Genomic DNA, 24,501 nt, shown 5'->3' on the forward strand with positions numbered 1-24,501 from the left:
ACAGGCTTCTCCAAAAGTCTGTATAAAACCATATGCTTTGATCACACTAACAAAATGTTTATTCCAACTCCGAGAGGCTTGCACCAGTCTATAAATGGATCGCTGGAGCTTGCACACTTTGTTAGCTCCCTTTGGATCGATAAAACCTTCAGGTTGCATCATATACAACTCTTCTTCCAGAAATACATTCAAGAATGCAGTCTTTACATCCATTTGCCAAATTTCATAATCATAAAATGCGGCAATTGCTAACATGATTCGGACAGACTTAAGCATCGCTACAGGTGAGAAGGTCTCATCGTAGTCAATCCCTTGAACTTGTCGAAAACCTTTCGCAACAAGTCGAGCTTTATAGACAGTAACATTACCGTCAGCGTCTGTCTTCTTCTTGAAGATCCATTTATTCTCAATTGCTTGCCGATCATCAGGCAAGTCAACCAAAGTCCACACTTTGTTCTCATACATGGATCCCATCTCAGATTTCATGGCCTCAAGCCATTTTGCGGAATCTGGGCTCACCATCGCTTCTTCATAGTTCGTAGGTTCGTCAAAGTCTAGTAACATGACCTCCAGAACAGGATTACCGTACCACTCTAGTGCGGATCTCACTCTGGTTGACCTACGAGGTTCGGTAGTAACTTGATCTGAAGCTTCATGATCATCATCATTAGCTTCCTCACTAATTGGTGTAGGTGTCACAGGAACCAGTTTTTGTGATGAACTACTTTCCAATATGGGAGCAGGTATAGTTACCTCATCAAGTTCTACTTTCCTCCCACTCACTTCTTTCAATAGAAACTCCTTCTCTAGAAAGGATCCATTCTTGGCAACGAATGTTTTCCCTTCGGATCTGTGATAGAAGGTGTACCAACAGTTTCTTTTGGGTATCCTATGAAGACACATTTCTCTGATTTGGGTTCGAGCTTACCAGGTTGAAGCTTTTTCACATAAGCATCGCAGCCCCAAACTTTAAGAAACGACAACTTTGGTTTCTTGCCAAACCACAGTTCATAAGGTGTCGTCTCAACGGATTTTGATGGTGCCCTATTTAACGTGAATGCAGCCGTCTCTAGAGCATAACCCCAAAACGATAGCGGTAAATCAGTAAGAGACATCATAGATCGCACCATATCTTGTAAAGTACGATTACAATGTTCGGACACACCATTACGCTGTGGTGTTCCGGGTGGCGTGAGTTGCGAAACTATTCCACATTGTTTCAAATGTAGACCAAACTCGTAACTCAAATATTCTCCTCCACGATCAGATCATAAAAACTTTACTTGTTACGATGATTTTCCACTTCACTCTGAAATTCTTTGAACTTTTCAAATGTTTCAGACTTATGTTTCATTAAGTAGATATACCCATATCTGCTTAAATCATCTATGAAGGTGAGAAAATAACGATACCCGCCGCGAGCCTCAGCATTCATTGGACCACATTCATCAGTATGTATGATCTCCAACAAATTAGTTGCTCGCTCCATAGTTCTGGAGAACGGCGTTTTAGTCATCTTGCCCATGAGGCACGGTTTGCAAGTACCAAGTGATTCATGATCAAGTGATTCCAAAAGTCCATCAGTATGGAGTTTCTTCATGCGCTTTACAACAATATGACCCAAACGGCAGTGCCACAAATAAGTTGCACTATCATTATCAACTCTGGATCTTTTGGCTTCAACATTATGAATATGTGTATCACTACTTTCGAGATTCAACAAAAATAGACCACTCTTCAAGGGTGCATGACCATAAAAGATATTACTCATATAAATAGAACAACCATTATTCTCAGATTTAAATGAATAACCGTCTCGCATCAAACAAGATCCAGATATAATGTTCATGCTCAACGCTGGCACCAAATAACAATTATTCAGGTCTAAAACTAATCCCGAAGGTAGATGTAGAGGTAGCGTGCCGACAGCGATCACATCGACTTTGGAACCATTTCCCACGCGCATCGTCACCTCGTCCTTAGCCAGTCTTCGCTTAATCCGTAGTCCCTGTTTCGAGTTGCAAATATTATCAACAGAACCAGTATCAAATACCCAGGTGCTACTGCGAGCTCTGGTAAGGTACACATCAATAACATGTATATCACATATACCTTTGTTCACCTTGCCATCCTTCTTATCCGCCAAATACTTGGGGCAGTTCCGCTTCCAGTGACCAGTCTGCTTGCAGTAGAAGCACTCAGTCTCGGGCTTAGGTCCAGACTTGGGTTTCTCCTCTTGAGCAGCAAGTTGTTTGCTGTTCTTCTTGAAGTTCCCCTTCTTCTTCCCCTTACCCTTTTTATTGAAACTGGTGGTCTTATTGACCATCAACACTTGATGCTCCTTCTTGATTTCTACCTCCGCAGCCTTTAGCATTGCGAAGAGCTCGGGAATTGTCTTATCATCCCTTGCATATTATAGTTCATCACGAAGCTCTTGTAGCTTGGTGGCAGTGATTGAAGAATTCTGTCAATGACACTATCATCCGGAAGATTAACTCCCAGTTGAATCAAGTGATTGTTATACCCAGACATTTTGAGTATATGTTCACTGTCAGAACTATTCTCCTCCATCTTGCAGCTGTAGAACTTATTGGAGACTTCATATCTCTCAATCCGGGCATTTGCTTGAAATATTAAGTTCAACTCCTGGAACATCTCATATGCTCCATGACGTTCAAAACGTCGTTGAAGTCCCGGTTCTAAGCCGTAAAGCATGGCACACTGAACTATCGAGTAGTCATCAGCTTTGCTCTGCCAGACGTTCTTAACGTCGTTAGTTGCATCTGCAGCAGGCCTGGCACCCAGCGGTGCTTCCAGGACGTAATTCTTCTGTGCAGCAATGAGGATAATCCTCAAGTTACGGACCCAGTCCGTGTAATTGGTACCATCATATTTCAACTTTGCTTTCTCAAGGAACGCATTAAAATTTAACGGAACAACAGCACGGGCCATCTATCTACAAACAACATAGATAAGAAAAATACTATCAGGTACTAAGTTCATGATAAATTTAAGTTCAATTAATCATATTACTTAAGAACTCCCACTTAGATAGATATCCCTCTAATCATCTAAGTGATCACGTGATCCAAATCAACTAAACCATGTCCGATCATCACGTGAGATGGAGTAGTTTTCAATGGTGAACATCACTATGTTGATCATATCTACTATATGATTCATGCTCGACCTTTCGGTCTCAGTGTTCCGAGGCCATATCTGCATATGCTAGGCTCGTCAAGTTTAACCCGAGTATTCTGTGTGTGCAAAACTGGCTTGCACCCGTTGTAGATGAACGTAGAGCTTATCACACCCGATCATCACATGGTGTCTCGGCACGACGAACTTTGGCAACGGTGCATACTCAGGGAGAACACTTTTATCTTGAAATTTAGTGAGAGATCATCTTATAATGCTACCATCAATCAAAGCAAAATAAGATGCATAAAGGATAAACATCACATGCAATCAATATAAGTGATATGATATGGCCATCATCATCTTGTGCTTGTGATCTCCATCTCCGAAGCACCGTCATGATCACCATCGTCACCGGCGCGACACCTTGATCTCCATCGTCGCATCGTTGTCGTCTCGCCAACTATTGCTTCTACGACTATCGCTACTGCTTAGTGATAAAGTAAAGCATTACAGGGCGATTGCATTGCATACAATAAAGTGACAACCATATGGCTCCTGCCAGTTGCCGGTAACTCGGTTACAAAACATGATCATCTCATACAATAAAATATAGCATCATGCCTTGACCATATCACATCACAACATGCCCTGCAAAAACAAGTTAGACGTCCTCTACTTTGTTGTTGCAAGTTTTACGTGGCTGCTACGGGCTGAGCAAGAACCGTTTTTACCTACGCATCAAAACCACAAAGATAGTTCGTCAAGTTAGTGATGTTTTAACCTTCTCAAGGACCGGGCGTAGCCACACTCGGTTCAACTAAAGTTGGAGAAACTGACACCCGCCAGCCACCTGTGTGCAAAGCACGTCGGTAGAACCAGTCTCGCGTAAGCGTACGCATAATGTCGATCCGGGCCGCTTCATCCAACAATACCGCCGAACCAAAGTATGACATGCTGGTAAGCAGTATGACTTCTCTCGCCCACAACTCACTTGTGTTCTACTCGTGCATATAACACCTACGCATAAAACCTGGCTCGGATGCCACTGTTGGGGAACGTAGTAATTTCAAAAAAAATCCTACGCACACACAGGATCATGGTGATGCATAGCAACGAGAGGGGAGAGTGTGTCCACGTACCCTCGTAGACCGAAAGCGGAAGCGTTAGCACAACGCGGTTGATGTAGTCGTACGTCTTCACGATCCGACCGATCCAAGTACCGAACGTACGGCACCTCCGAGTTCAGCACACGTTCAGCTTGATGACGTCCCGCGAATTCCGATCCAACAGAACTTCACGGGAGAGTTCCGTCAGCACGACGGCGTGGTGACGGTGATGATGATGCTACCGACGCAGGGCTTCGCCTAAGCACCGCTACGATATGATCGAGGTGGAATATGGTGGAGGGGGGCACCACACACGGCTAAGAGATCAAGAGATCAATTGTTGTGTCTATGGGGTGCCCCCTGGCCACGTATATAAAGGATGGAGGGAGGAGGAGGCCGGCCCTCATAGGGCACGCCCAAGTGTGGAGTCCTACTAGGACTCCCTAGTCCTAGTAGGATTCCACCTCCCACATGGAATAGGAAAAAGGGAAGGGAGAAGGAGAAGGAAGGAAGGGGGCGCCCCCTCCCTAGTCCAATTCGGACAAGTACATGGGGAGGGGGTGCGGCCACCCTTTGAGGCCTTTCTCTCCTTTCCCGTATGGCCCATTAAGGCGCAATACGAATTCCCGTAACTCTCCGGTACTTCGAAAAATAACCGAATCACTCGGAACCTTTCCGATGTCCGAATATAGTCGTCCAATATATCGATCTTTACGTCTCGACCATTTCGAGACTCCTTGTCATGTCCCCGATCTCATCCAGGACTCCGAACTACCTTTGGTACATCAAAACACATAAACTCATAATACAAATCGTCACCGAACGTTAAGCGTGCGGACCCTACGGGTTCGAGAACTATGTAGACATGACCGAGACACGTCTCCGGTCAATAACCAATAGCGGAACCTGGATGCTCATATTAGCTCCTACATATTCTACGAAGATCTTTATCGGTCAAACCGCATAACAACATACGTTGTTCCCTTTGTCATCGGTATGTTACTTGCCCGAGATTCGATCGTCGGTATCTCAATACCTAGTTCAATCTCGTTACCGGCAAGTCTCTTTACTCGTTCCGTAATGCATCATCCCGCAACTAACTCATTAGTTGCATTGTTTGCAAGGCTTATAGTGATGTGCATTACCGAGAGGGCCCAGAGATACCTCTCCGACAATCGGAGTGACAAATCCTAATCTCGATTTATGCCAACTCAACAAGTACCATCGGAGACACCTGTTGTAAGTGCATCTAGTGCCCCTTAGTGATTTTGGTGTATTGAAGACTTATTGGTTATGGGACTAATGTGTTTATGAGTTTACACGTGTCTATAAGTCTATGAGGAGTTTGATATTTACAGAGAAAGTCGACCCCTAAAAATGAAGTTCTTCGACTGAAGACTTTCTGAAGACTTTGAAAGTGAAGAAATTGGTGTGACCTTGAAGACTTGGTATTCGTTTGAGGAACATGAAGCGTGAAGACTTTTGTTTTCATAGTTTCATTTTCTCTTTCTTGAGTCATAGGAAACACCGTACTGTTAAAGGGGGCCGAGGAAATACTAAGGAAAAATTTCCAAGTAATGCTCAACTCAAAATCCTACACCTACCAATCCCTTCGAGTGAAGCCATTGGAAATCTCATACAGTTCAGTCATATTCTTCAGTGACAGAGACGAAGTTCTTCTGGTCTCTGAGGAATTTGTTCTGACTGAGGAGTTAGGAATTCGTCAGTGCGGATTGCCTACACTGTGAGGAACATGATAGCCCTGAGGGATTTGATACTCAAATTTCCGACCATTGCTGTGCTATGCGCCAGCTGTCCCAAAATATCTACCCACCTAACGGTCGTATCATTGAAGGGCATTTATGTCTTATCATGACGGGCTGCTCCCTAGGTTATAAATAGCCGCCCCCTACAACCACTAGCTGGTTGGCTGCTCCGAGAGAAACTGACACTTGTTATTTGAGAGCATCCCATCCTCCAAGGACTTATAGCGAAAATCATCAAGTGAGGAAAACCCAAACCCAAACACCTACAAACCCAAAGTGATTGAGCATCACCGACGAGATTGATCCTGCGTGGATCCGACGCTTGTTACCTTTGAAGACTGTGCTTCTTCCAGACGGTTAGGCGTCATGGTCTAGAGCATCCAAGAGGAATTGTGGATCGCCGAGTGACCGAGTTTGTGAAGGTTTGGAAGTCACCTGAAGACTTACCACGAGTGATTGGGCGAGGTCTGTGTGACCTTAGCTCAAGGAGAATACGGTGAGGACTAGGTGTCCTGGACTGTGTGTTCAGGACTGGGTGTCCGGGACTGTGTGTCCTCAAGTTTAAATACCTAGCCGCTCCAACCAGATGTACAACTGAGACATCAGTTGGAACTGGTCTACCAAATCATTGTCTTCACCAAGCTTACTGGTTCTATTTCCTCAACTCTTTCATTTCCTCATTATTGTGTTGTGTGATTGTCATATCTGTGTTTGAAGACTTTGACTGAAGACTTTCTCAATTTCCTCAGTTCAATTTCTTCAGTCTGTTTGTCTTCATCTTGTGTTATCTTGTGTTTACGCTTTCTGTACTCTGTGCTTGTCTTCATTTCATCATGATGACCATGCTTGTGTTATGCTATGCATACTTTTGAGTACTTATTCCGCTGCAAGTAGTTCTTCGCTAAGGAATTTCCTCACTGGCAAATTCCTCAGTGAAGAATTCATAAAAATCGCCTATTCACCCCCCTCTAGTCGATATAACGCACTTTCACCTGTAGAGCACCTTTAGAATCACCCAGTTATGTTGTGACGTTTGGTAGCACACAAAGTGTTCCTCCGGTAATCGGGAGTTGCATAATCTCATAGTTATAAACATGTATAAGTCATGAAGAATGCAATAGCAACATACTAAACGATCAAGTGCTAAGCTAACGGAATGGGTCCAGTCAATCACATCATTCTCCTAATGATGTGATCCCGTTAATCAAATGACAACTCATGTCCATGGCTAGGAAACTTAACCATCTTTGATTAATGAGCTAGTCAAGTAGAGGCATACTAGTGACACTCTGTTTGTCTATGTATTCACACATGTATCATGTTTCCGGTTAATACAATTCAAGCATGAATAATAAACATTTATCATGATATAAGGAAATAAATAATAACTTTATTATTGCCTCTAGGGCATATTTCCTTCAAGCACCACTCCCACTGAAGATAAATCAATCTAGTTAGCCAAACCAAACAGATAGATCAGAGAGAAATACAAAGCGATAACAATCATGCATAATAAAGTTCAGAAAATACTGAATTACTTTCAATGAATAATCTGATCCTTAACCCATAATTCATCGGATCCCAACAAATACACCCCAAAATAAGAGTACATTGGATAGAACTCGAAGAAGATCGATGAGTACATTGTATTAAAGATCAAAGAGAGAGAATAAACCATCTAGCTACTAGCTATGGACCCGTAGGTCTATGGTGAACTACTCACGCATCATCGGAAGGCAGCAAGGATGATGTAGAAGCCCTCCGTGATCGATTTCCCCTCCGGCAGAGTATCGAAAAAGGCCTCCAGATGGGACCGCGGAAGAACAGAAGCTTGCGGTGATGGAAAAAGTGTTTCGGGTGGCTCTCTGTTGGTTTGTGAATATTGGGAATTTATAGAGGTGGAATTAGGTCAAATGTAGTTGCATGGGAGTCACGAGCTCAGGGGGCGCGCCTACCCCCCTAGGGCGTAGCCCGTGAGCTTGTGGCTCTTCCGTATGGCTTCTAGCCTCCTCCCGAACCTTGTAGGATCCCTTCTGGTCCAGAAAAAATCATCGTAAAGTTTAATCGTGTTTGGACTTTGTTTGGTACTAATTTTCTGGAAAGCCAAAAACAAGCAAAAACAGGAACTGGCACTAGGCACTGGGTTAATAGGATGGTTTGTACCAAAAAATGATATAGACTAGCATATAAAGCATCCAAGATTGATAATATAATAGCATGAAATAATAAAAAATTATAAATACGTTGGAGACATATCAGCATCCCAAGCTTAATTCCTGCTCGTCCTCGAGTAGGTAAATGATAAAAATAGATTTTTGATGTTGAATGCTACCTAACATGTGTATCATGTAATCTCTTTATAGTGTAAATATTGAAAAACGATGAAGTAACAATATCAACATAGTAATATGCATGAATATAAGAGGCATAATCATTACTTTTTCAAAATACACGATTGCTACTTGTGAGGTGCGTTGGGATTTCCTCGAAGAGGAGATGATGATGCAGTATAATAGAGATAAGTATTTCCCTCAGTTAAGAACCAAGGTTATCAATCCAGTAGAACCACAAAGAACCTCGTGAATAGCACCTGCACACACAAAAGCAAATACTTGCACCCAACGCGAACGAGGGGGTTGTCAATCCCCTCGGCGGTTATTTGCAAGGATTAAATCTCATAGTGGTAGATAAATAAATTATAAAGATAAAATAAAATAAAATAGAAAATTGCAGCAAGGTATTTTGTGTGTTTTTATATATGATTAAAGTAGACCCGGGGCCCATAGTTCTCGCTAGAGGCTTCTCTCTCAAACACATAGCATACGGTTGGTGAACAAATTACTGCTGGCCAATTGATAGAAAAGCGCATAGTTATAACGATATTCAAGGCAATGATCATGTATATAGGCATCACGTCCGAGACAATAGACCGACTCCTGCCTACATCTACTACTATTACTCCATCCATCGACCGCTATCCAGCATGCATCTAGGATATTAAGTATAAAATAGAGTAACGCCTTGAGCAAGATGACATGATGTAGACAAAGTAAATCCAATCAATATAAATAAATCCCATCATTTTATCCTTAATGGCAACAATGCAAATACATTTCTTGTCCCCTACTTTATCACTGGGATAGAGCACCGCAAAATTGAACCCATCACAAATCACCTCTCCCATTGCAAGATAAATCAATCTAGTTGGCCAAACCAAACGGTTAGATCGGAGAGAAATACAAAGCTATAACAATTATGCAAAATAAAGTTCGGAGAAGACTCAATTAACATTCATGAATAATATGATCATAAATCCACAATTCATCGGATCCCAACAAACACACCACAAAGAAGATTACATCGAATAGAACTCCAAGAACATTGAGGAGAACATTGTATTGAAGATCAAAGAGAGAGAAGAAGCCATCTAGCTACTAGCTATGGATCCATAGGTCTATGGTAAACTACGCCCTGATGCAGAGTACCAGAAAAGGCATCCATATGGGATCGTGAAATAAGATGTATCATCCTCTCCTCTTCGAGGAAATCCCAACGCAGCTCACAAGTAACAATCGTATATTTTAGAAAAGTAATGATTATGCTTCTTATATTCATGGATATTATTATCTTGATATTGTTACTTCATCATTTCTCAGTAATATACTGTAAAGAGATTACATGATACACATGTTAGATAGCATTTCATATCAAAAATTCTGTTTTAATCATTTACCTACTCGAGGACGAGCAGGAATTATGCTTGGGGATGTTCATACGTCTCCAACGTATCTATCATTTTTGATCGTTTCATGTTATTATATTATTAATCTTGGATGCTTTATATGCATTTATATGCTATTTTATATCATTTTCTGGGACTAATCTATTACCCCAGTGTCCCGTGCCGGTTCCTGTTTTTTTGCTTGTTTTTGGCTTTTCAGAAAATCAATACCAAATGAAGTCCAAACATGATAAAACTTTACGGTGATTTTTCTGGAGCAGAAAGAACCCTAGAAGGTTCGGGAGGAGGCCAAAAGACCTACAGGAGAGCCACGAGCTCACAAGGTGCGCCACAGGGGGGTAGGCGCACCCTCTGAGCTGGTGGCCCCCACGTAGCTCCATTTGACCTAATTCCACCTCTATAAATTCACAAATATTCCCAAACCAACAGAGAGACAACCGAAACACTTTTTCCGTCGCCGCAAGCTTCTGTTCTTCCGTGATCCCATCTGGAGTCCTTTTCCGGTACATTGTCGGAGGGGGATTCAATCACAGAGGGCTTCTACATCATCCTTGCATCCTTTCGATGATGCGTGAGCAGTTCACCACAGACCTACGGGTCCATAGCTAGTAGCTAGATGGCTTCTTCTCTCTTTCTTTGATCTTCAATGCAATGTTCTCTCGATCTTTTTGGAGTTCTATCCAATGTAATATTCTTTTGCGGTGTGTTTGTTGAGGTCCGATGAATTGTGGGTTTATGATCAGATTATTCATTGAAAGTAATCGAGTCTTTACTGAACTTTATTATGCATGATTGTTATAGCTTTGTATTTCTCTTCGATATATCCGTTTAGTTTGACCGACTAGATTGATTTATCTTCAATGGGAGAGGTGCTTGTAATGGGTTTTATCTTGCGGTGTCCTCACCCAGTGACAGAAGGGGTAGCAAGGCACGTATTGTATTGTTGCTATTAAGGGTAAAACGACGGGGTTTAATCATATTGCTTGAGTTTACTTTGTCTACATTATGTCATCATGTTTAAGGTGTACTCTGTTTGTAATGAACTTAATACCATGATGCATGCTGGATAGCGGTCGATTGGTGGAGTAATGTAGATGCAGGCAGGAGTCGGTCTACTTGTCACGGACGTGATGCCTATATACACGATCATTGCCATGAATATGTCATAACTATGCGCTTTTCTATCAATTGTCCAACGGCAATTTGTTTACCCACCGTATGCTATGTCTTCGAGAGGGAAGTCTCTAGTGAAAATTATGGCCCCGGGTCTACTTTGATTATATTATAAAAAGCAAAAATGTCTTTCTTGCAATTTATTTACTTTTATTTTGTTTCATAATTTATCTATCTACCTATACAAGATTTGATCCTTGCAAGTAATGAGTTCAAGGGGATTGACAACCCTCTTGCCCGCTTTGGGTGCAAGTATTTGCTTTTGTGTGTGCATGTGTTGTTCACTAGGGTTTGGTTGGTGCTCGTTCTGGTTCGATAAACCTTGGTTCTCACCGAAGAAAATACTTATCTCTACTGTACTGCTTCACCCTTCCTTTTCGGGGAAAATCGCAACGCAACTCACAAGTAGTAGAGTGCAGCGGAGCTCGGGGAGGGGGGTTGCGGCTCTGTGCTTCGCCGAAGCACAACCTACATAACCACGGCCAGGCCAGGCGAAGGGATGGTCAGCCCGCTTCGATGCGGCACATCGGCCGGAGTTGGTTCCTCGGGAAGCTACGCCCGCATTGAAGCAGTGGCTGCCGAGAGGTCACGTCGGCCAATGCCGCCCTCTCTCCGGTCACATCGCGGGGCATCAATGTCAGCCGCTGCGTGCTCTGAGGCGGCATGAATGCGGCGCAGTAAGCGGCGCGTGCATCGGAAAGAAAACGCGGAAGGCGCAGGTGGAGGGTTTTGGTGCGCCAGTGTGGTTAGAGTCCATGCTACTTAGCAGTGTCCTAGAAAATTTCATTCATTCGATCGGCCAGTGGTCTATCTGGAGTCGTTGGATGACCCCCGCCAACGGTTTTGGTACAACCGGAGTTCACAACCATGAAAATGTATCTCAAAATATATCTGCTAGAGTTCAGGTGTTTTGTGTTGCGGTACGGGTGACTGGTGAAATTGTTGTGGCGTGTACACAACACATTGAACCTGTGAACCACCAGCTTCACGGATGGCAAATACTACTATGAGTTTAATACTTTAGTTTGTTTAGTGATCACTGATCAGTGCTCGTCGTAACTTCAATTGCTGCCTGAGATCAGGTCATTAACATGAAAATTAAGGGGGGGAAAGAAAGAAAACGAGCACATGTTCGAATATGCACCCTCAGTTTATTCTGCCAGCGGCAAGAAATGAAAACCAAATGAATATCTAGGAATCGGGAGGCAAATTAAGGAACACATGAAACTCCTTGGGTTGGAGGAGATAATGATCAGAAAGCCGGGAACTCGATCCTGTTGCCACAGGGCCTGCCGCCGGGCTGGACGGGGCACTCGACGAAGCGGGAGGCGTCGGCGTGGACGCAGAAGTAGAGCTGGAAGAGCTGGCTGTTGCCGGACTCGTCGCGGTTGCAGTCGACGTGAGGCGCGAACCCGGTCCCCTCCTGGATGGCGCCCTTGATGGCCCCCATCGTGTAGTACCCGCCGTCGGGGGAGATGCCCGCGGTGGCGAGGGCGTCGAGGACGCGGAGCTGGCCGCGCAGGCGGAGGGCGGCCTGGAAGTAGCCGTGCTCGTTGAAGAGGTTCTGCGCGCAGGTGCCGTGCTTCTCCCACTCGTGCGCCCAGAAGCGGAGGCCGTCGTTGGTCGGGCACGCCAGCGTCGGCCAGCTGCTGCGCAGGCTGCTCAGGATGTCGCTCACCTGCACGCAACACATAGTATTTCTCGTCACTTTTGGTTTGGACCATCCCTCTCGCTTTTTTATCTTTTGTGGTGCATCTCGTGCGAGAAGGAACAACGGTGCGTGCACGCAAGGTCATTCCAGGAAACGAATAACGCATGCGATGGAAAAGAAGGGGTGACCTTGGAGGGATCGAAGGCGCTGTCGGGGTTGCAGTTCTGCGGGTAGGACCCGTCGTCGCGGTTGGGCCACAGCCCGTGGATCCCGAAGTCCGCCGCCGGTTTGCCGGACCGCGGGTAGCAGCAGCTCTGCTTCGTGTCGCAGTACGACCCCGGCCACTGCACACACACACACACACACCAAGGCCAACCGCCGGCACGAACCATCCATCAGCAACCAAGCAGCACGTACACCACGTCTAGGCAACTGCAAGGCTGCAACTCCCGATGAACTGAACCGGCCACACGCGCACTCACCTGCAGCACGAGGTAGAAGAAATCGTAGCCCGCCTGTTTCCCGCTCTCCTGCGCTGCCGCGCAGCCGACGCTCAGGGCGATCAGGAGGACCAGGGAGCACTGCAACCTCATGGCTTTGGATGGCTTTGCTGGTTGTAGAGCTATCTCGGATTGATGGTTCCTCGGAGATGAGATGAGATGGAAGCCTCCGTTGGTGTTGTGGATTTATAGGCTGCGTTGATGTGCACGTACTCCACGGCAAATGCCAGGTTTCCGGAACGTGCATTCCAAGGAGAGATTTAATTGCTTGCACTTTTGGGCTTGCGGGAATGCCAGAGATGGAAGCATGGCTGTGGGTGGCATTGGCAAGGTGTGCAAGCCAAGCAGCCGAACCAATTGCAGAATTCACGGGTGTCCAGCCATCTGGGTTAAGGGTACATCTTATTATGACCGACATTTCGTATTGGGTCATTTCTTAATAAGTACTCCCTCCGTAAACTAATATAAAAGTGTTTAGATTACTAAAGTAAGTACTATATAAGAGCAACTGTAGCAGAGTCCAAGTCTGTACGATCGACATAATAACCGATATTATAACTATACATGGCAATTCAGGTGTATAAAAAGATAGCATATACTACTACTAAAACGTACAGAAATCACCAAGGAATAAATACTGTTTCGTTTGCATCAGCTACATATCTCGCTGGGAACTTGGGGCAGTTACAGTCAATTTGTTTTGGCCAAAGTGAAGCGTATACCTGCCAATTACTTGAGTGAAATGCATAAAACCACTACAGTCATGATATGCACAAAACTAACAATGTACTCCCTCCGTTCCTAAATACTATAAGTCTTTTCAGAGATTTCAATATGGACTACATACATAGCAAAATGAGTAAATCTACACTCTAAAGTATACATCCGTATGTAGTTCATGTTGAAATCTCTTAAAAGACCTATATTCAGGAACGGAGGGAGTACAATTTGTGACAAAATGTGCCACACGCAATGTTTGACAGTAGCAAAATACACTGGAAGACTATGGTGACTTTTCTAATTGGTCGGGCCCTTTAATCAGACTGAGTTGGCAAAAAAGGTGCCACCAGGACATTGACTTGGTCTTCTTCTTCTTTCTCTTCTCTCTCCCGGCGAGCTGCCTCATTCGCGAGCCGGATCGGGCATAACCGCTGCCCCGTGAGGTACCCGGCTTGTTCGAGTCGGGGTGTTTCGGTCTTTTTTACTAAGTCGTTGCGTTTTCCCTACAAATTTGTTGTTTTATGCCGTTTGTCGAATGCGATGCACACTGTCCTTCCTCTCGCTTTGTTTTGCAGGGGCTTCTTTGAGCTTACTCGGTGTCGCCAACTTTTTGCCTTTCATAGCACCTTAGATTTGTGTTCGTGCTCTGTTTACCGTTGGCAGTGGCTTTCTCTCCTTTTGTGCCGTTAGACCCTGCTCACTAGCATTGCTGCATTTCTCCGTCTTGCAGAATTGGACGACATGTTTGCGCCGGGCTTTGCACGCTTTCAAACAAAATCAAGACCAACAGATGAAGCGATGGTCGCATCGCGTTCAAACCCCAATCGTTTCCTCTCGAAACCACGTTTATTCCACAAAGATGGTTCGATTTCAAACAGTGTATGTAACAACTTTTGCGAAACCTTCTCGAAATTTTACCATGGCCTCAAATTATCATCAAGTGAAAACATGCCAAAGTTTCATACTTTTCGGACTTTGTTTTTAATTTTTGAAATTTAAAAACAAATAAACTCCATGTTTGGGTTCGGGTCTTGGCACCCTCATATATGGACTCCCCCCTTGTATAATGCGTAAACACAAAATCAATTAACACAAATATGATTTTTCAACTCAATTTTGCCAAATTTTCATGCACATTCAAATTTTTATTATGTTCACTAAATTCTAGAAATGCACTCAATGATTAAATATAGCAAACGAACCCTAAAAATGCCAAATTTTTACATGGATCATGTAATGATGCATCTTGAGTGTAAAAAATAATAAATCAATGCCAACAGATGAAGCAGTGGTCACATTGCTTTCAAACTTCACTCGACCCCTCTTGAAACCATGTTTCTTCCCAGGAGATGGTCCAATTTCTAAGCAGTGTAGTCATTCAATTTGGGAAACCTTAGCAATTTTTTACCACAACCTGTATGTGTCATACGAGGGCACCCTGCCGGGTTTCATGCTTTTCGAACATTGTTTGAATTTTTCAGAATTAAAAACCAACAAACTTCTTTTTTAGAGTCCAGTCTTGGCACCCACATGTTTAAAATTCCTTCTCTTTTCTTATATAAGGCCTAAATTATATGTACTAAGAACACAAATATGATTTATCAACCCAAATTTACCAACTTTTTCATGCACTTGTAGTTGATTTTTTTTATATTCACTAAATATCTAGTGCCTAAAAGTTCACTCAATGCCTATGAAAGGAAATGGAGAGGGAGGTAGGAAAAAAATAAAATAAATAAACAATATAGAAAAGAACAGAGCATAAAAGAAAAAAAAACAAACAATGTACAAGAAGGAAAGAAACAAGAGACAGGAGAGGGAAACAGAAAAGAAGTGTTTGCGGTCCTCGGCAAAGATGAAGGAGAAGGAAAATAAAAAATAGAAAATAAATGTTTTTTGAGTGCATACAAAAGGCACTAGGCAAAGAGAAGTGTTTACCAAGTGCAAAGAAAAAGACACTAGCCAAAGAGTTCTTTGCCGAATGTAAAAAAATACACTTGGCAAAGAATTGTTTGCCGAGTGCAAAAAAAATTGTACCCGGCAAAAGTCATGTTTGCCTAGTACCCGAAAAAATGCAGTCGGCAAACGCATGGATCATGTAATGAGGATACTGGGCAAAGTTCCAGATTTCATTCCGGCAATCTCTGTTGATGGACAGGTGATTGCGGATCAAAGAGGGAAAGAGGAGGCTTTCTACAATGCCTACAAGGACCTGTTGGGCAAGGATTGTGCGAGAGAGCATTCACTAAATTGGGAAGCATTGGATATGGCAGCTATTGATCTCTCGGAGCAGATATTGCCATTCACAGAGGAGGAAGTTTGGGAGGTTATCAAGGACATGCCAACTGACAGAGCCCCGGGCCCGGACGGATTCATCGGTATCTTTTACCAAAAGGCCTGGGAGATCATAAAGGGAGATGTCATGGCAGCCCTGCACAAGTTATTCCTCAATAACGGGCATGGCTTCGGTCGTCTTAATCAGGCCCTGATTACTCTAATTCCCAAGAACCCGGAAGCTTGCCATGCCAATGACTTCAGACCGATAAGCCTCGTCCACAGTATGCCAAAGCTGTCCTCAAAACTCATGGCGAACAGACTCAGACCAAGGATGGGTGATCTTGTGCAAATCAATCAATCTGCTTTCATTCGAGGGAGGAACCTTCATGACAATTTTCTACTAGTCAGGCAAATGGCAAGAAGGTTACATCAAAGGAAAGCAAACGGAGTGCTTCTCAAGCTAGATATATCTCGGGCCTTTGATTCTCTGTCATGGCCTTTCCTATTTGAGGTGCTTCGAGTTAAAGGATTTCCGGAAAGATGGTTGTCATGGCTGGCGGTCCTGCTCTCCTCGGCAAGCTCGCGGATTGTGGTCAATGGCTGTGCGGGAGAGAAGTTCATGCATGTGTGCGGGCTGCACCAAGGAGAATCGCTATCCCCAATGCTATTCGTAATAGCGATGGATGTATTAACAACGATGATGGTAAAGGCGCATGAATCTAGGGTTCTGAGCAGGATGAACGGGTGCAGCCCCCTGCAACGGTTGTCCCTATATGCCGACGATGTGGTGATGTTCATCAAGCCGACTACAACGGATATCAAATTGGTGGAAGGGGTCCTGCAGATCTTTGGTGCCGCCTCGGGGCTCAAAATCAACTTTGCGAAGTCCTCGGCCATCCTGATTAGGGAAGAGGAGGGAGATGAGGAGCTAGTCAAAAACGCTCTGCCGTGGAAGATTGATCGGTTTCCATGCAAGTACTTAGGGCTGCAACTTAGTATCAAGCAACTAAAGAGGTCCGAATGGCAATCGATGGTGGACGCGGCAACCAAAATCATGCCAGATTGGCAAAGGGGAATGATCACTCGACCGGGAAGACTTGTCCTGGTGAAACAAGTGATGCGAGCACGACCCACACACCATCTGATGGTCATGGAAGCGCCTAAATGGGCGCTGGACAAAGTTGATAAGGGATGCAAGGCATTCTTTTGGGCAGGTTCAGAGGAGGTCAGTGCAGGCAAGTGCGTGATATCTTGGCAGAGAGTTTGCAGGCCCAAGCAACTTGGAGGGCTGGGAGTAATGGACTTGGGCAAACATGGCCTTGCGATGGGAATGGTTACAAAGAACTGACAGCACCCGGCCCTGGCAAGGGCTCAAGTTGACGCCCGGCCACAATGTGCAACAAGCTTTCAACAGTTTAGTCAAGTGGCAGTTAGGAGATGGTGCCAGGATCCTGTTTTGGAGAGACAGATGGGTGAATGGTGCCCGCATTGCGGAGATTGCCCTTCTCATTGACAAGAAGGTAAAGACTCAAGTGAAGAACAGGAGAGTGGTGCAGGAGGCACTACTATCCCATGCCTGGACGATGGACATCTCAGGAGATCTGTCCACGAATGAGTTGGCACAATTCATCCGGCTTTGGGAAGTTTTGATTGCGGTACAGCTGACCCCGGACCAGGAGGATAAAGCGCTGTGGGAGTGGTGCACTGAGGGGAAGTACACCGCGGCCTCGGCATACAAATTGCTCTGCGAGGGAGGGATCAGGTTCCAATCATACAGAGGTATATGGAAGAGCTGGGCTCCGCTTTCCTGCAAGATCTTCTTATGGTTGGCGGTCCAGTACCAGGTCTGGACATCTGATAGGAGATGCAGGCATGGTTTGCAAGAGGAAACTTCATCTTGTTACTTTTGCGACCAAGAGGAGGACACGGTGGATCATTTGCTGGTGCAGTGTGTGTTTGCGCGGCAAGTGTGGTACCTCTGCTTTGACAAGGCGGGTGTAGAGCTAACGCTTTTGCCTACGATCCAGTCCAGATTGGAAGAATGGTGGATGTCGAGCAGGAAGCGGATCAGCAAAGCGAACAGGAAAGGGTTTGACTCTTTTGTCATGATGATCTGTTGGACTCTATGAAAGCAGCGCAACGCCCGGGTATTCAGGAACGGGACAGCGACGGATGCTTGGGGCACCACGGAATTCATTTTTCAAAAACTAAGACTGTGGGTTCTGGCAGGAGGATCGGGAGTGTCTATGTTTTGTTAGTAGTCCGCTAAGAGAGTGGGAGTAGAGTGGGCTTCGGGCATCGAGGTGTGGTGCCGAGCCATTGTAATCTCTTATATATATATTTCTGCCTTCTATAAAGTTTAGGTACGACTTTGACGAAAAGAAAAGGATTATGTTTTAATCTCCTTACGAAAAGAGTGTGTACCAAACCAAAGCACATCTCGTATCCAAAATGTACCAAAAGGAACAAATTTAAGAACGAAAAGCTTAGTCCAAAAAATAGAAATAACGACAGTAAATTGTGGTGCTAAAGCTAAAGCCAGTGTCGCCGGCTTCGAGTGATCAGCTTCTCTAACGACTATCACGACACCCTGCTGGTGTGGACGAGACGGGATGGCGCAATAGCAATGCATCAACGGCCAAGGTTGAAAGTAGTCGTCATAACGAAGCGTTGGCTCCCTAGGATTTGGATTTGGTGGCCGGTTTGGTGGAATTGTCCGTGCCGGCGACTGCCTGCTTGATGATGGCAGGTATGATATCCATGATCTTGTCGAACTCCTTGTTCTTGGCGACGAGTCCTGCCGGCGCGGTGGGGTCCGCCTTGCACTCGTTGCAGCTCCACTTCCACTCCCAGTCCTTGGACTTCTCCACATCTTCATCCACCACCACGAAGTCCAGCACCGCCATGAGCTGGGCGTCGGCTCCGGCGGCGTTCCCGCCAGCGCCTGGCTTAAACTTTGTCGCCGCCTCATCGAACCCCGCCGCGCAGCTGTCCATGCACCGCCACTGCGTCTTCCCGTTGGGGAGTTTGTCCCGCTCTGCTTTGGCGGCGGTAGCAGCCACGGTGGCCGTCTTCGCGGCGGCGGCGACGGCGGCCTGGGCCAGCGTTTTCGCGTCCGTCGCGGTGCTGGACTTGAGGAGCTCCTCGCAGTCGCTCGGCTGCGGCGTCTTGGCACAGGCCTCCTTGACGATGCTGCCACCATCGACCACCAAGGAAGCGGCCGAGACGAGGAGGACGAACAAGATGATGAGGGAGCTGTGAGGCGTCGCGATCGCCATGGTCGATTTACTCGCAGACTCTCGTCACGGAATGCAACGAGTTGAACAGCCAAACTTGCATGCATGCACGGAGGATGGAGCCAAATTATAATAAGCTTATGCATGTACGTGTGGTCGAGAGTTGTCTTCTCCGTGTGGAAATCGGCATGTTCGTCTTCATATTTGTGGCCACTGGCTTCCCTAGAAAAAACCAATGTCTGGCCACTGGCCTCCCATGCATGCACGCGCGCGGCATAGATAAATTTTTTTTTTGCGTCCCATTGCGAGCGAACAACAACGCTTGTTCAGCTGGGCCTTAGCAAGTCATGCCCCAAGGCGGAGATTATAGTCGCGTTCCGCTCTTCTCCGCTCCCTCGACTGCGCTCTCCGTAACTTATTTATTTTCAGGGAGCTGCTAAAACCGAGCTCCACAGCTCCACAGAGTCAGTAATATTGGAGCGGAGTGGAGGGTTTCCAAACATGGCCTAAGCCTATGCAAAATGAATCGGTCTGCTCCCATAAAGTGCTCCATATTATACTCACTAAATATTGATATAACTAAGTGTTCAACACATTTTAAAAAAGGTATTCATGTACTGTATAAAAATATTCATGTATTTTACAAACATGAATTTATAAAATATCCCTATAATTTCATATATAAGTGTCTCTGCATTTTAAGTAAAAGGTAATCTCTATAAGATAAAAATCATATTGTATTTAAAAAATGTTCAATGTTACTTCCAAAATATTCCTCACATATTTAAAAAACGTGTACAATATTTTGGTGTTTTGGTGAAAGAAAATATTTACATTTATTTTACAAAAGAAACGAGAAATGAAGGAAAGAATTAGAAAAAGTAAAAAGAAGAAAAGGAAAGAAGAATGAATAGAAAGCGAAAAAAGGGTGTGTGTGGGGGGAGAGGAAATAAAAATGAATAGAAAGCGAAAAAAGTGTGTGTGTGTGCGTGTGGTTTCGGGCGGGGGGGGGGGGGGGGGGGGGGGGGGGTAGATGCAACAATAAAACCGAACCAAGAAAACAGAAGGGAAAGGTTGCATGCTTCGACACTACTGGGCCGGCCGACGTCCCCGACGCCTTTAAGCACCATATAGTGTTTACGTTAACACACAAAATCGCCTAAAGGGCGTCTACATGCGACGACCCATATAGGTTCAGTTATTTCTATTTTATTTAAAAGACTTAAGGATTCTATTAAGAAAAACATAATAAATAAAAATTACATTTATGTTTAAAAAGGTAAATGCATTAAAACAAACAATCATGCATTTATAAGTGTTCATGTGTTTTAATAAGTCATGTATTTAAAAATGTTAAAATCTTTTAAAAAATATTTACATTTTAAAAAATCAATGTCACATAGTCAAAAACATTCATGCATTTTAAAAATGATCACAAATTTAAAGATGCTCACGTATTTTTAAAATATGTTCACGTATTTATAAAAAAGTTTGCATATCACAAAATCAGGAAAGGTGTTCTCGCGTATTTAAAAAAATGAAAAAAATAAATATAAGGAAGACCGAAATAAAAACAAGCAAGAAAAAACAAAACAAAAAAGAAACAAAAGAAAACCTGCAAGAAAAACAAAACAAAAAACTACAAAAGACTAGGAAAACTACGTAGAAACGTTAATGGGCCTCAAAGAATGTTGCACTCTCTTTGTGCGTTTTCAAAAATCATTTGCGATTTGGGGAGTTGTGCTTCCCCACATACGATATAGCACAACACACAAACATCCTCTAATTATCTTCTTGTGTTTCATTGTGATAGAGAAGTACTAAATGGGTTTGGGCTAAGACATGGCTGCCATCCTTCGGCGGTACCAAACTCTTGTTATCTTGGATTGGAAGAAAAAAGCTCATGCAGATACGGAACCCTAGCAAACGTCGGAGAAGAATCTTCTTGTCCCGTTGCCTCCGGCTGCCATGATGGCGTTGTGAGGTAGGGGGACTTAGATATTCAAAAAAACTGTAGTCTTCATCAACATCTAGTGATAGTCGTGGGGATTTAGGAGTAAAAGTACTCTGGTAGTCTCGTTCTTTGTGGTGATTCCATGAAGCCTGAGAGGTATGTGTCCTTGTGGATCTCAGTATTCAACTTTTTGTTCTGGTAGTCTGGTTTTAATAGACTTTTTATCGCTATTTAGTTTTCATTTGAGTTATGAATTAAACTAGAGTAGCTCGCTAACACCCACAAGTGTCTCCTCCTCAATGCTCTCAAGCACTTTACTTCAATCATTGCTTGCTGAAACTTTTGTTCACTGGTGCAGAACCGGGCTTTAGCGCCGGTTCGTAAGGGCCTTTAGTGCCGGTTCTGCAACCGGCACTAAAGAGTGGAGACTAAAGGCCCCCCTTTACTACCGGTTCCGCACGAACCGGCACTAAAGTGCCACCACGTGGCACGAGCCAGGCCCGGGTGCTGGTAGACCATTAGTACCAGTTGGTAGCACCAACCGGTACTAAATGTTTGGGGGGGTTGGTTTTAATTTTTATTTTTCCATTAATTTTGTGTTTTCCATTTAATTCTTTTTTGTTTGCTGGTATTTTACGATACTACATATTGTACACGTTATGCATATATATATATATATATATATATACATATATATATATATATATATATATATATATATATATATATATATATATATATATAATCGAATGTCTCACAACCACCATTAATTATTCACACATACACATGTATATATATACAATTTCTCCTATATGTTGCCTTGGTGCCTTCGGAGCACGATGACAAGTGGTTCATGGGGGCGGTAGCGGGTAATAGTATTCTCCTTTGGGATCTATGACCTGGTCGAGCAAAAATCCCGCTATATCCTCTTGAAGTGCTCATATGCGCTCCTCTGGTAGGAGCTGGTCCCGCACCTCTTTGAACTGCTAAGAAGGAGATCAATATGCATGTGTATTAGTTATGTGACTAGATATCGACAATCATGTAAGATTTCTGAATAGTGTTCTGGCAAACGTACCCAGTCCTGTCTATCAGATCTGCTCCTTTCGGATGCCATCATGCGAATGTTCTCGCAAACGTAGTATGCACACACTTAGTCCCCGGCGCCTACTTCAGGACCTTTACGAGAATAGAATTTAATCAGATAATAATTAATCAAGCATGTTAATTAATTAATGGTATTGAAACAAGAATTAAAGATATGGTAGCTAGCTAGCTAGTACTACTTAATTACTTACCTTGGGTCGATACCAACATAGCTTTTGTCGCAATTTTCCTGGAGTCACCTTGATGTACTTTGCCCAAGCCCTGCCCGCCGGCAAAGAAAATTAATAAAGAGGTTGTTAAAAATAGTTCATATCAGGAAATGACGAACTAAATAGGCCGAGATATAGTTAATAATGATTGAAATAACCTGTCGACTATCCCCTTCACGATGTTGTAGTCACTATCTTTTTTAAGTAGTGAGTCCAGTACTTCAATTTTTCCTTCGTCAACTTAATGTCTAACAAGATCCAGTGGAAGCTGCATGCGCATACGTTTGCATGTATAAATTAAGCGGGCATGTGCGTAACACTAATCAACTATAGCCCTAAACCCTATACACTTATTAACATCTAGCTAGTAAGCAAAAACAGAATTTGTAGTACAAGACAGTGTGACTCACTCGAAGTTCTAAGGAAGTAGTATATCTTCATTGCTATTGAGGCGCTTCAAGAACTCTACCATGTTTTTCTCTACATCTTGTCTACACCATTCCAATTTCCATGTGTATTCATTAACGGTATTTGGGTCAATGAACCCAATGCCATAGCGTCCAGCTTTTTTCATTTCATACATCTTCATCCTGCATAATACCACAGAAAAGAATATATAGTGAGGATATATAATTACAGGTAATTAATGATCAATCAATGAGCACTAGAGCTAGCTTGAGACTTAAATACAGAAAGAAATCACTTACAGACAATAGCAACTGACGATAGATTTGTCGAGTGCATCTTGATTGAATAACTGAAATAGTTCTGAATACTCAACGGACAGAGCTTTCTTATTGAAGTAATGATCTTCCTCGACTTGCACCATGAGGGACTGTCGATTAGAAATCTTGGTAATTTTCATGTACCAATCATGCAATTCATACATTCTCGTTGGGAGGTTCTTGACCTCCTCGGGCTCGACCAAAGGTTGGTCCCGGACATATTTCCGTTTTATTTCCTCCTCTAAGCGGAGACATGGGCTCGATATCGAGGAGTTGTCCAACAGTGATCTTGAGCATTTCAGCCTGCATTATATGCTCCTCGGTTATTACCACATCGCCCAGCTCGGGAACGTAAACGGTTTTCCCACAATAATATTGGGGGCGCGTACTCTCATGTGTTGTTGGCACAACAAGCGGGGGGGGGGGGTCGATTGCGTCGCCTGTTCTCCCAGCTGGGGAACGTTTTCCCGCATTTTTTGACAGCTGCTTGTTGGCTCGAGCTCGAGCTCGCTTCTTTCTGTAGTCGTGCTCGATGTGCCTTCCTGATTTGGCGCTCATAGTCTGAGTCAACAGGCTTGGGAGCTGGTGGTCTAGCCATACGAATGAAGTGGTCAATCTTTTCCTCAGGCACTTTCTCCCTCGGCGGCGTTGCGGGTTTCGGTCCAAAATGAGCGTCCACTTCGGCCCGCACTATTGCACCGTTTTGCTCCTCGGTCATGTCGTAAGGCCTCTGAGGAAGAGGAGCGAGGCTGCTTGGACCATATTTATATCGCTTGTCTCCGCCTGTACTTCCTGTACTACCTCGACTCGTACCGCTACGCACCATAGCTGCGGCGTGTCTCTTCTGCGATTGCTTAGGCGGCGGAGACGGCTGACGTGGCTTAGTTGGAGCAGGAGGAGTGGCCTGACGCTGTGCCGGACTTGAAGCAGGAGGTGTGGCCTGACACGGTGTCGGACTTGAAGTAGGAGGTGTGGCCTGACGCTGTGCCGGACTTGAAGCAGGAGGTGTGGCCTGACAGGGTGTCGGACTTGAAACAGGAGGAGTGGCCTGACGCTGTGCCGGACTTGAAGCAGGAGTCTGCTCACGCGTTCGTGGACTTGGAGGAGCGGGAGTCTGCTGACACGGTGGCGGACTTCGAGGAGGAGTCGGCAGACGCGGTGTCGGTGGGCTTCGAAAAATGATGCAATCCTTTC

The 24,501-nt window shown here is 44.4% G+C and overlaps 2 protein-coding genes across 2 annotated transcripts; both read right to left on the minus strand.

The window, feature by feature from the left end:
• Positions 1-11,975: 11,975 nt before the first annotated feature.
• On the minus strand, positions 11,976-13,340 carry LOC109756831 (ribonuclease 3). The gene is made up of 3 exons (XM_020315671.4): positions 13,062-13,340; positions 12,768-12,923; positions 11,976-12,606 (listed from the first exon to the last, which is right to left on the minus strand). The coding sequence occupies exons 1-3, from the start codon at positions 13,170-13,172 to the stop codon at positions 12,181-12,183; spliced, it is 693 nt and encodes a 230-aa protein (XP_020171260.1). The 5' UTR covers positions 13,173-13,340; the 3' UTR covers positions 11,976-12,180.
• Positions 13,341-18,754: 5,414 nt separating this feature from the next.
• Positions 18,755-19,354, minus strand: LOC109756830 (uncharacterized). The gene has a single exon (XM_020315670.2). It carries the CDS (start codon positions 19,352-19,354, stop codon positions 18,755-18,757), a length of 600 nt encoding a protein of 199 aa, XP_020171259.1.
• Positions 19,355-24,501: the final 5,147 nt, after the last annotated feature.

This window comes from Aegilops tauschii, chromosome 2, assembly GCF_002575655.3.
Source record: "Aegilops tauschii subsp. strangulata cultivar AL8/78 chromosome 2, Aet v6.0, whole genome shotgun sequence".
Taxonomy (NCBI): domain Eukaryota; kingdom Viridiplantae; phylum Streptophyta; class Magnoliopsida; order Poales; family Poaceae; genus Aegilops; species Aegilops tauschii.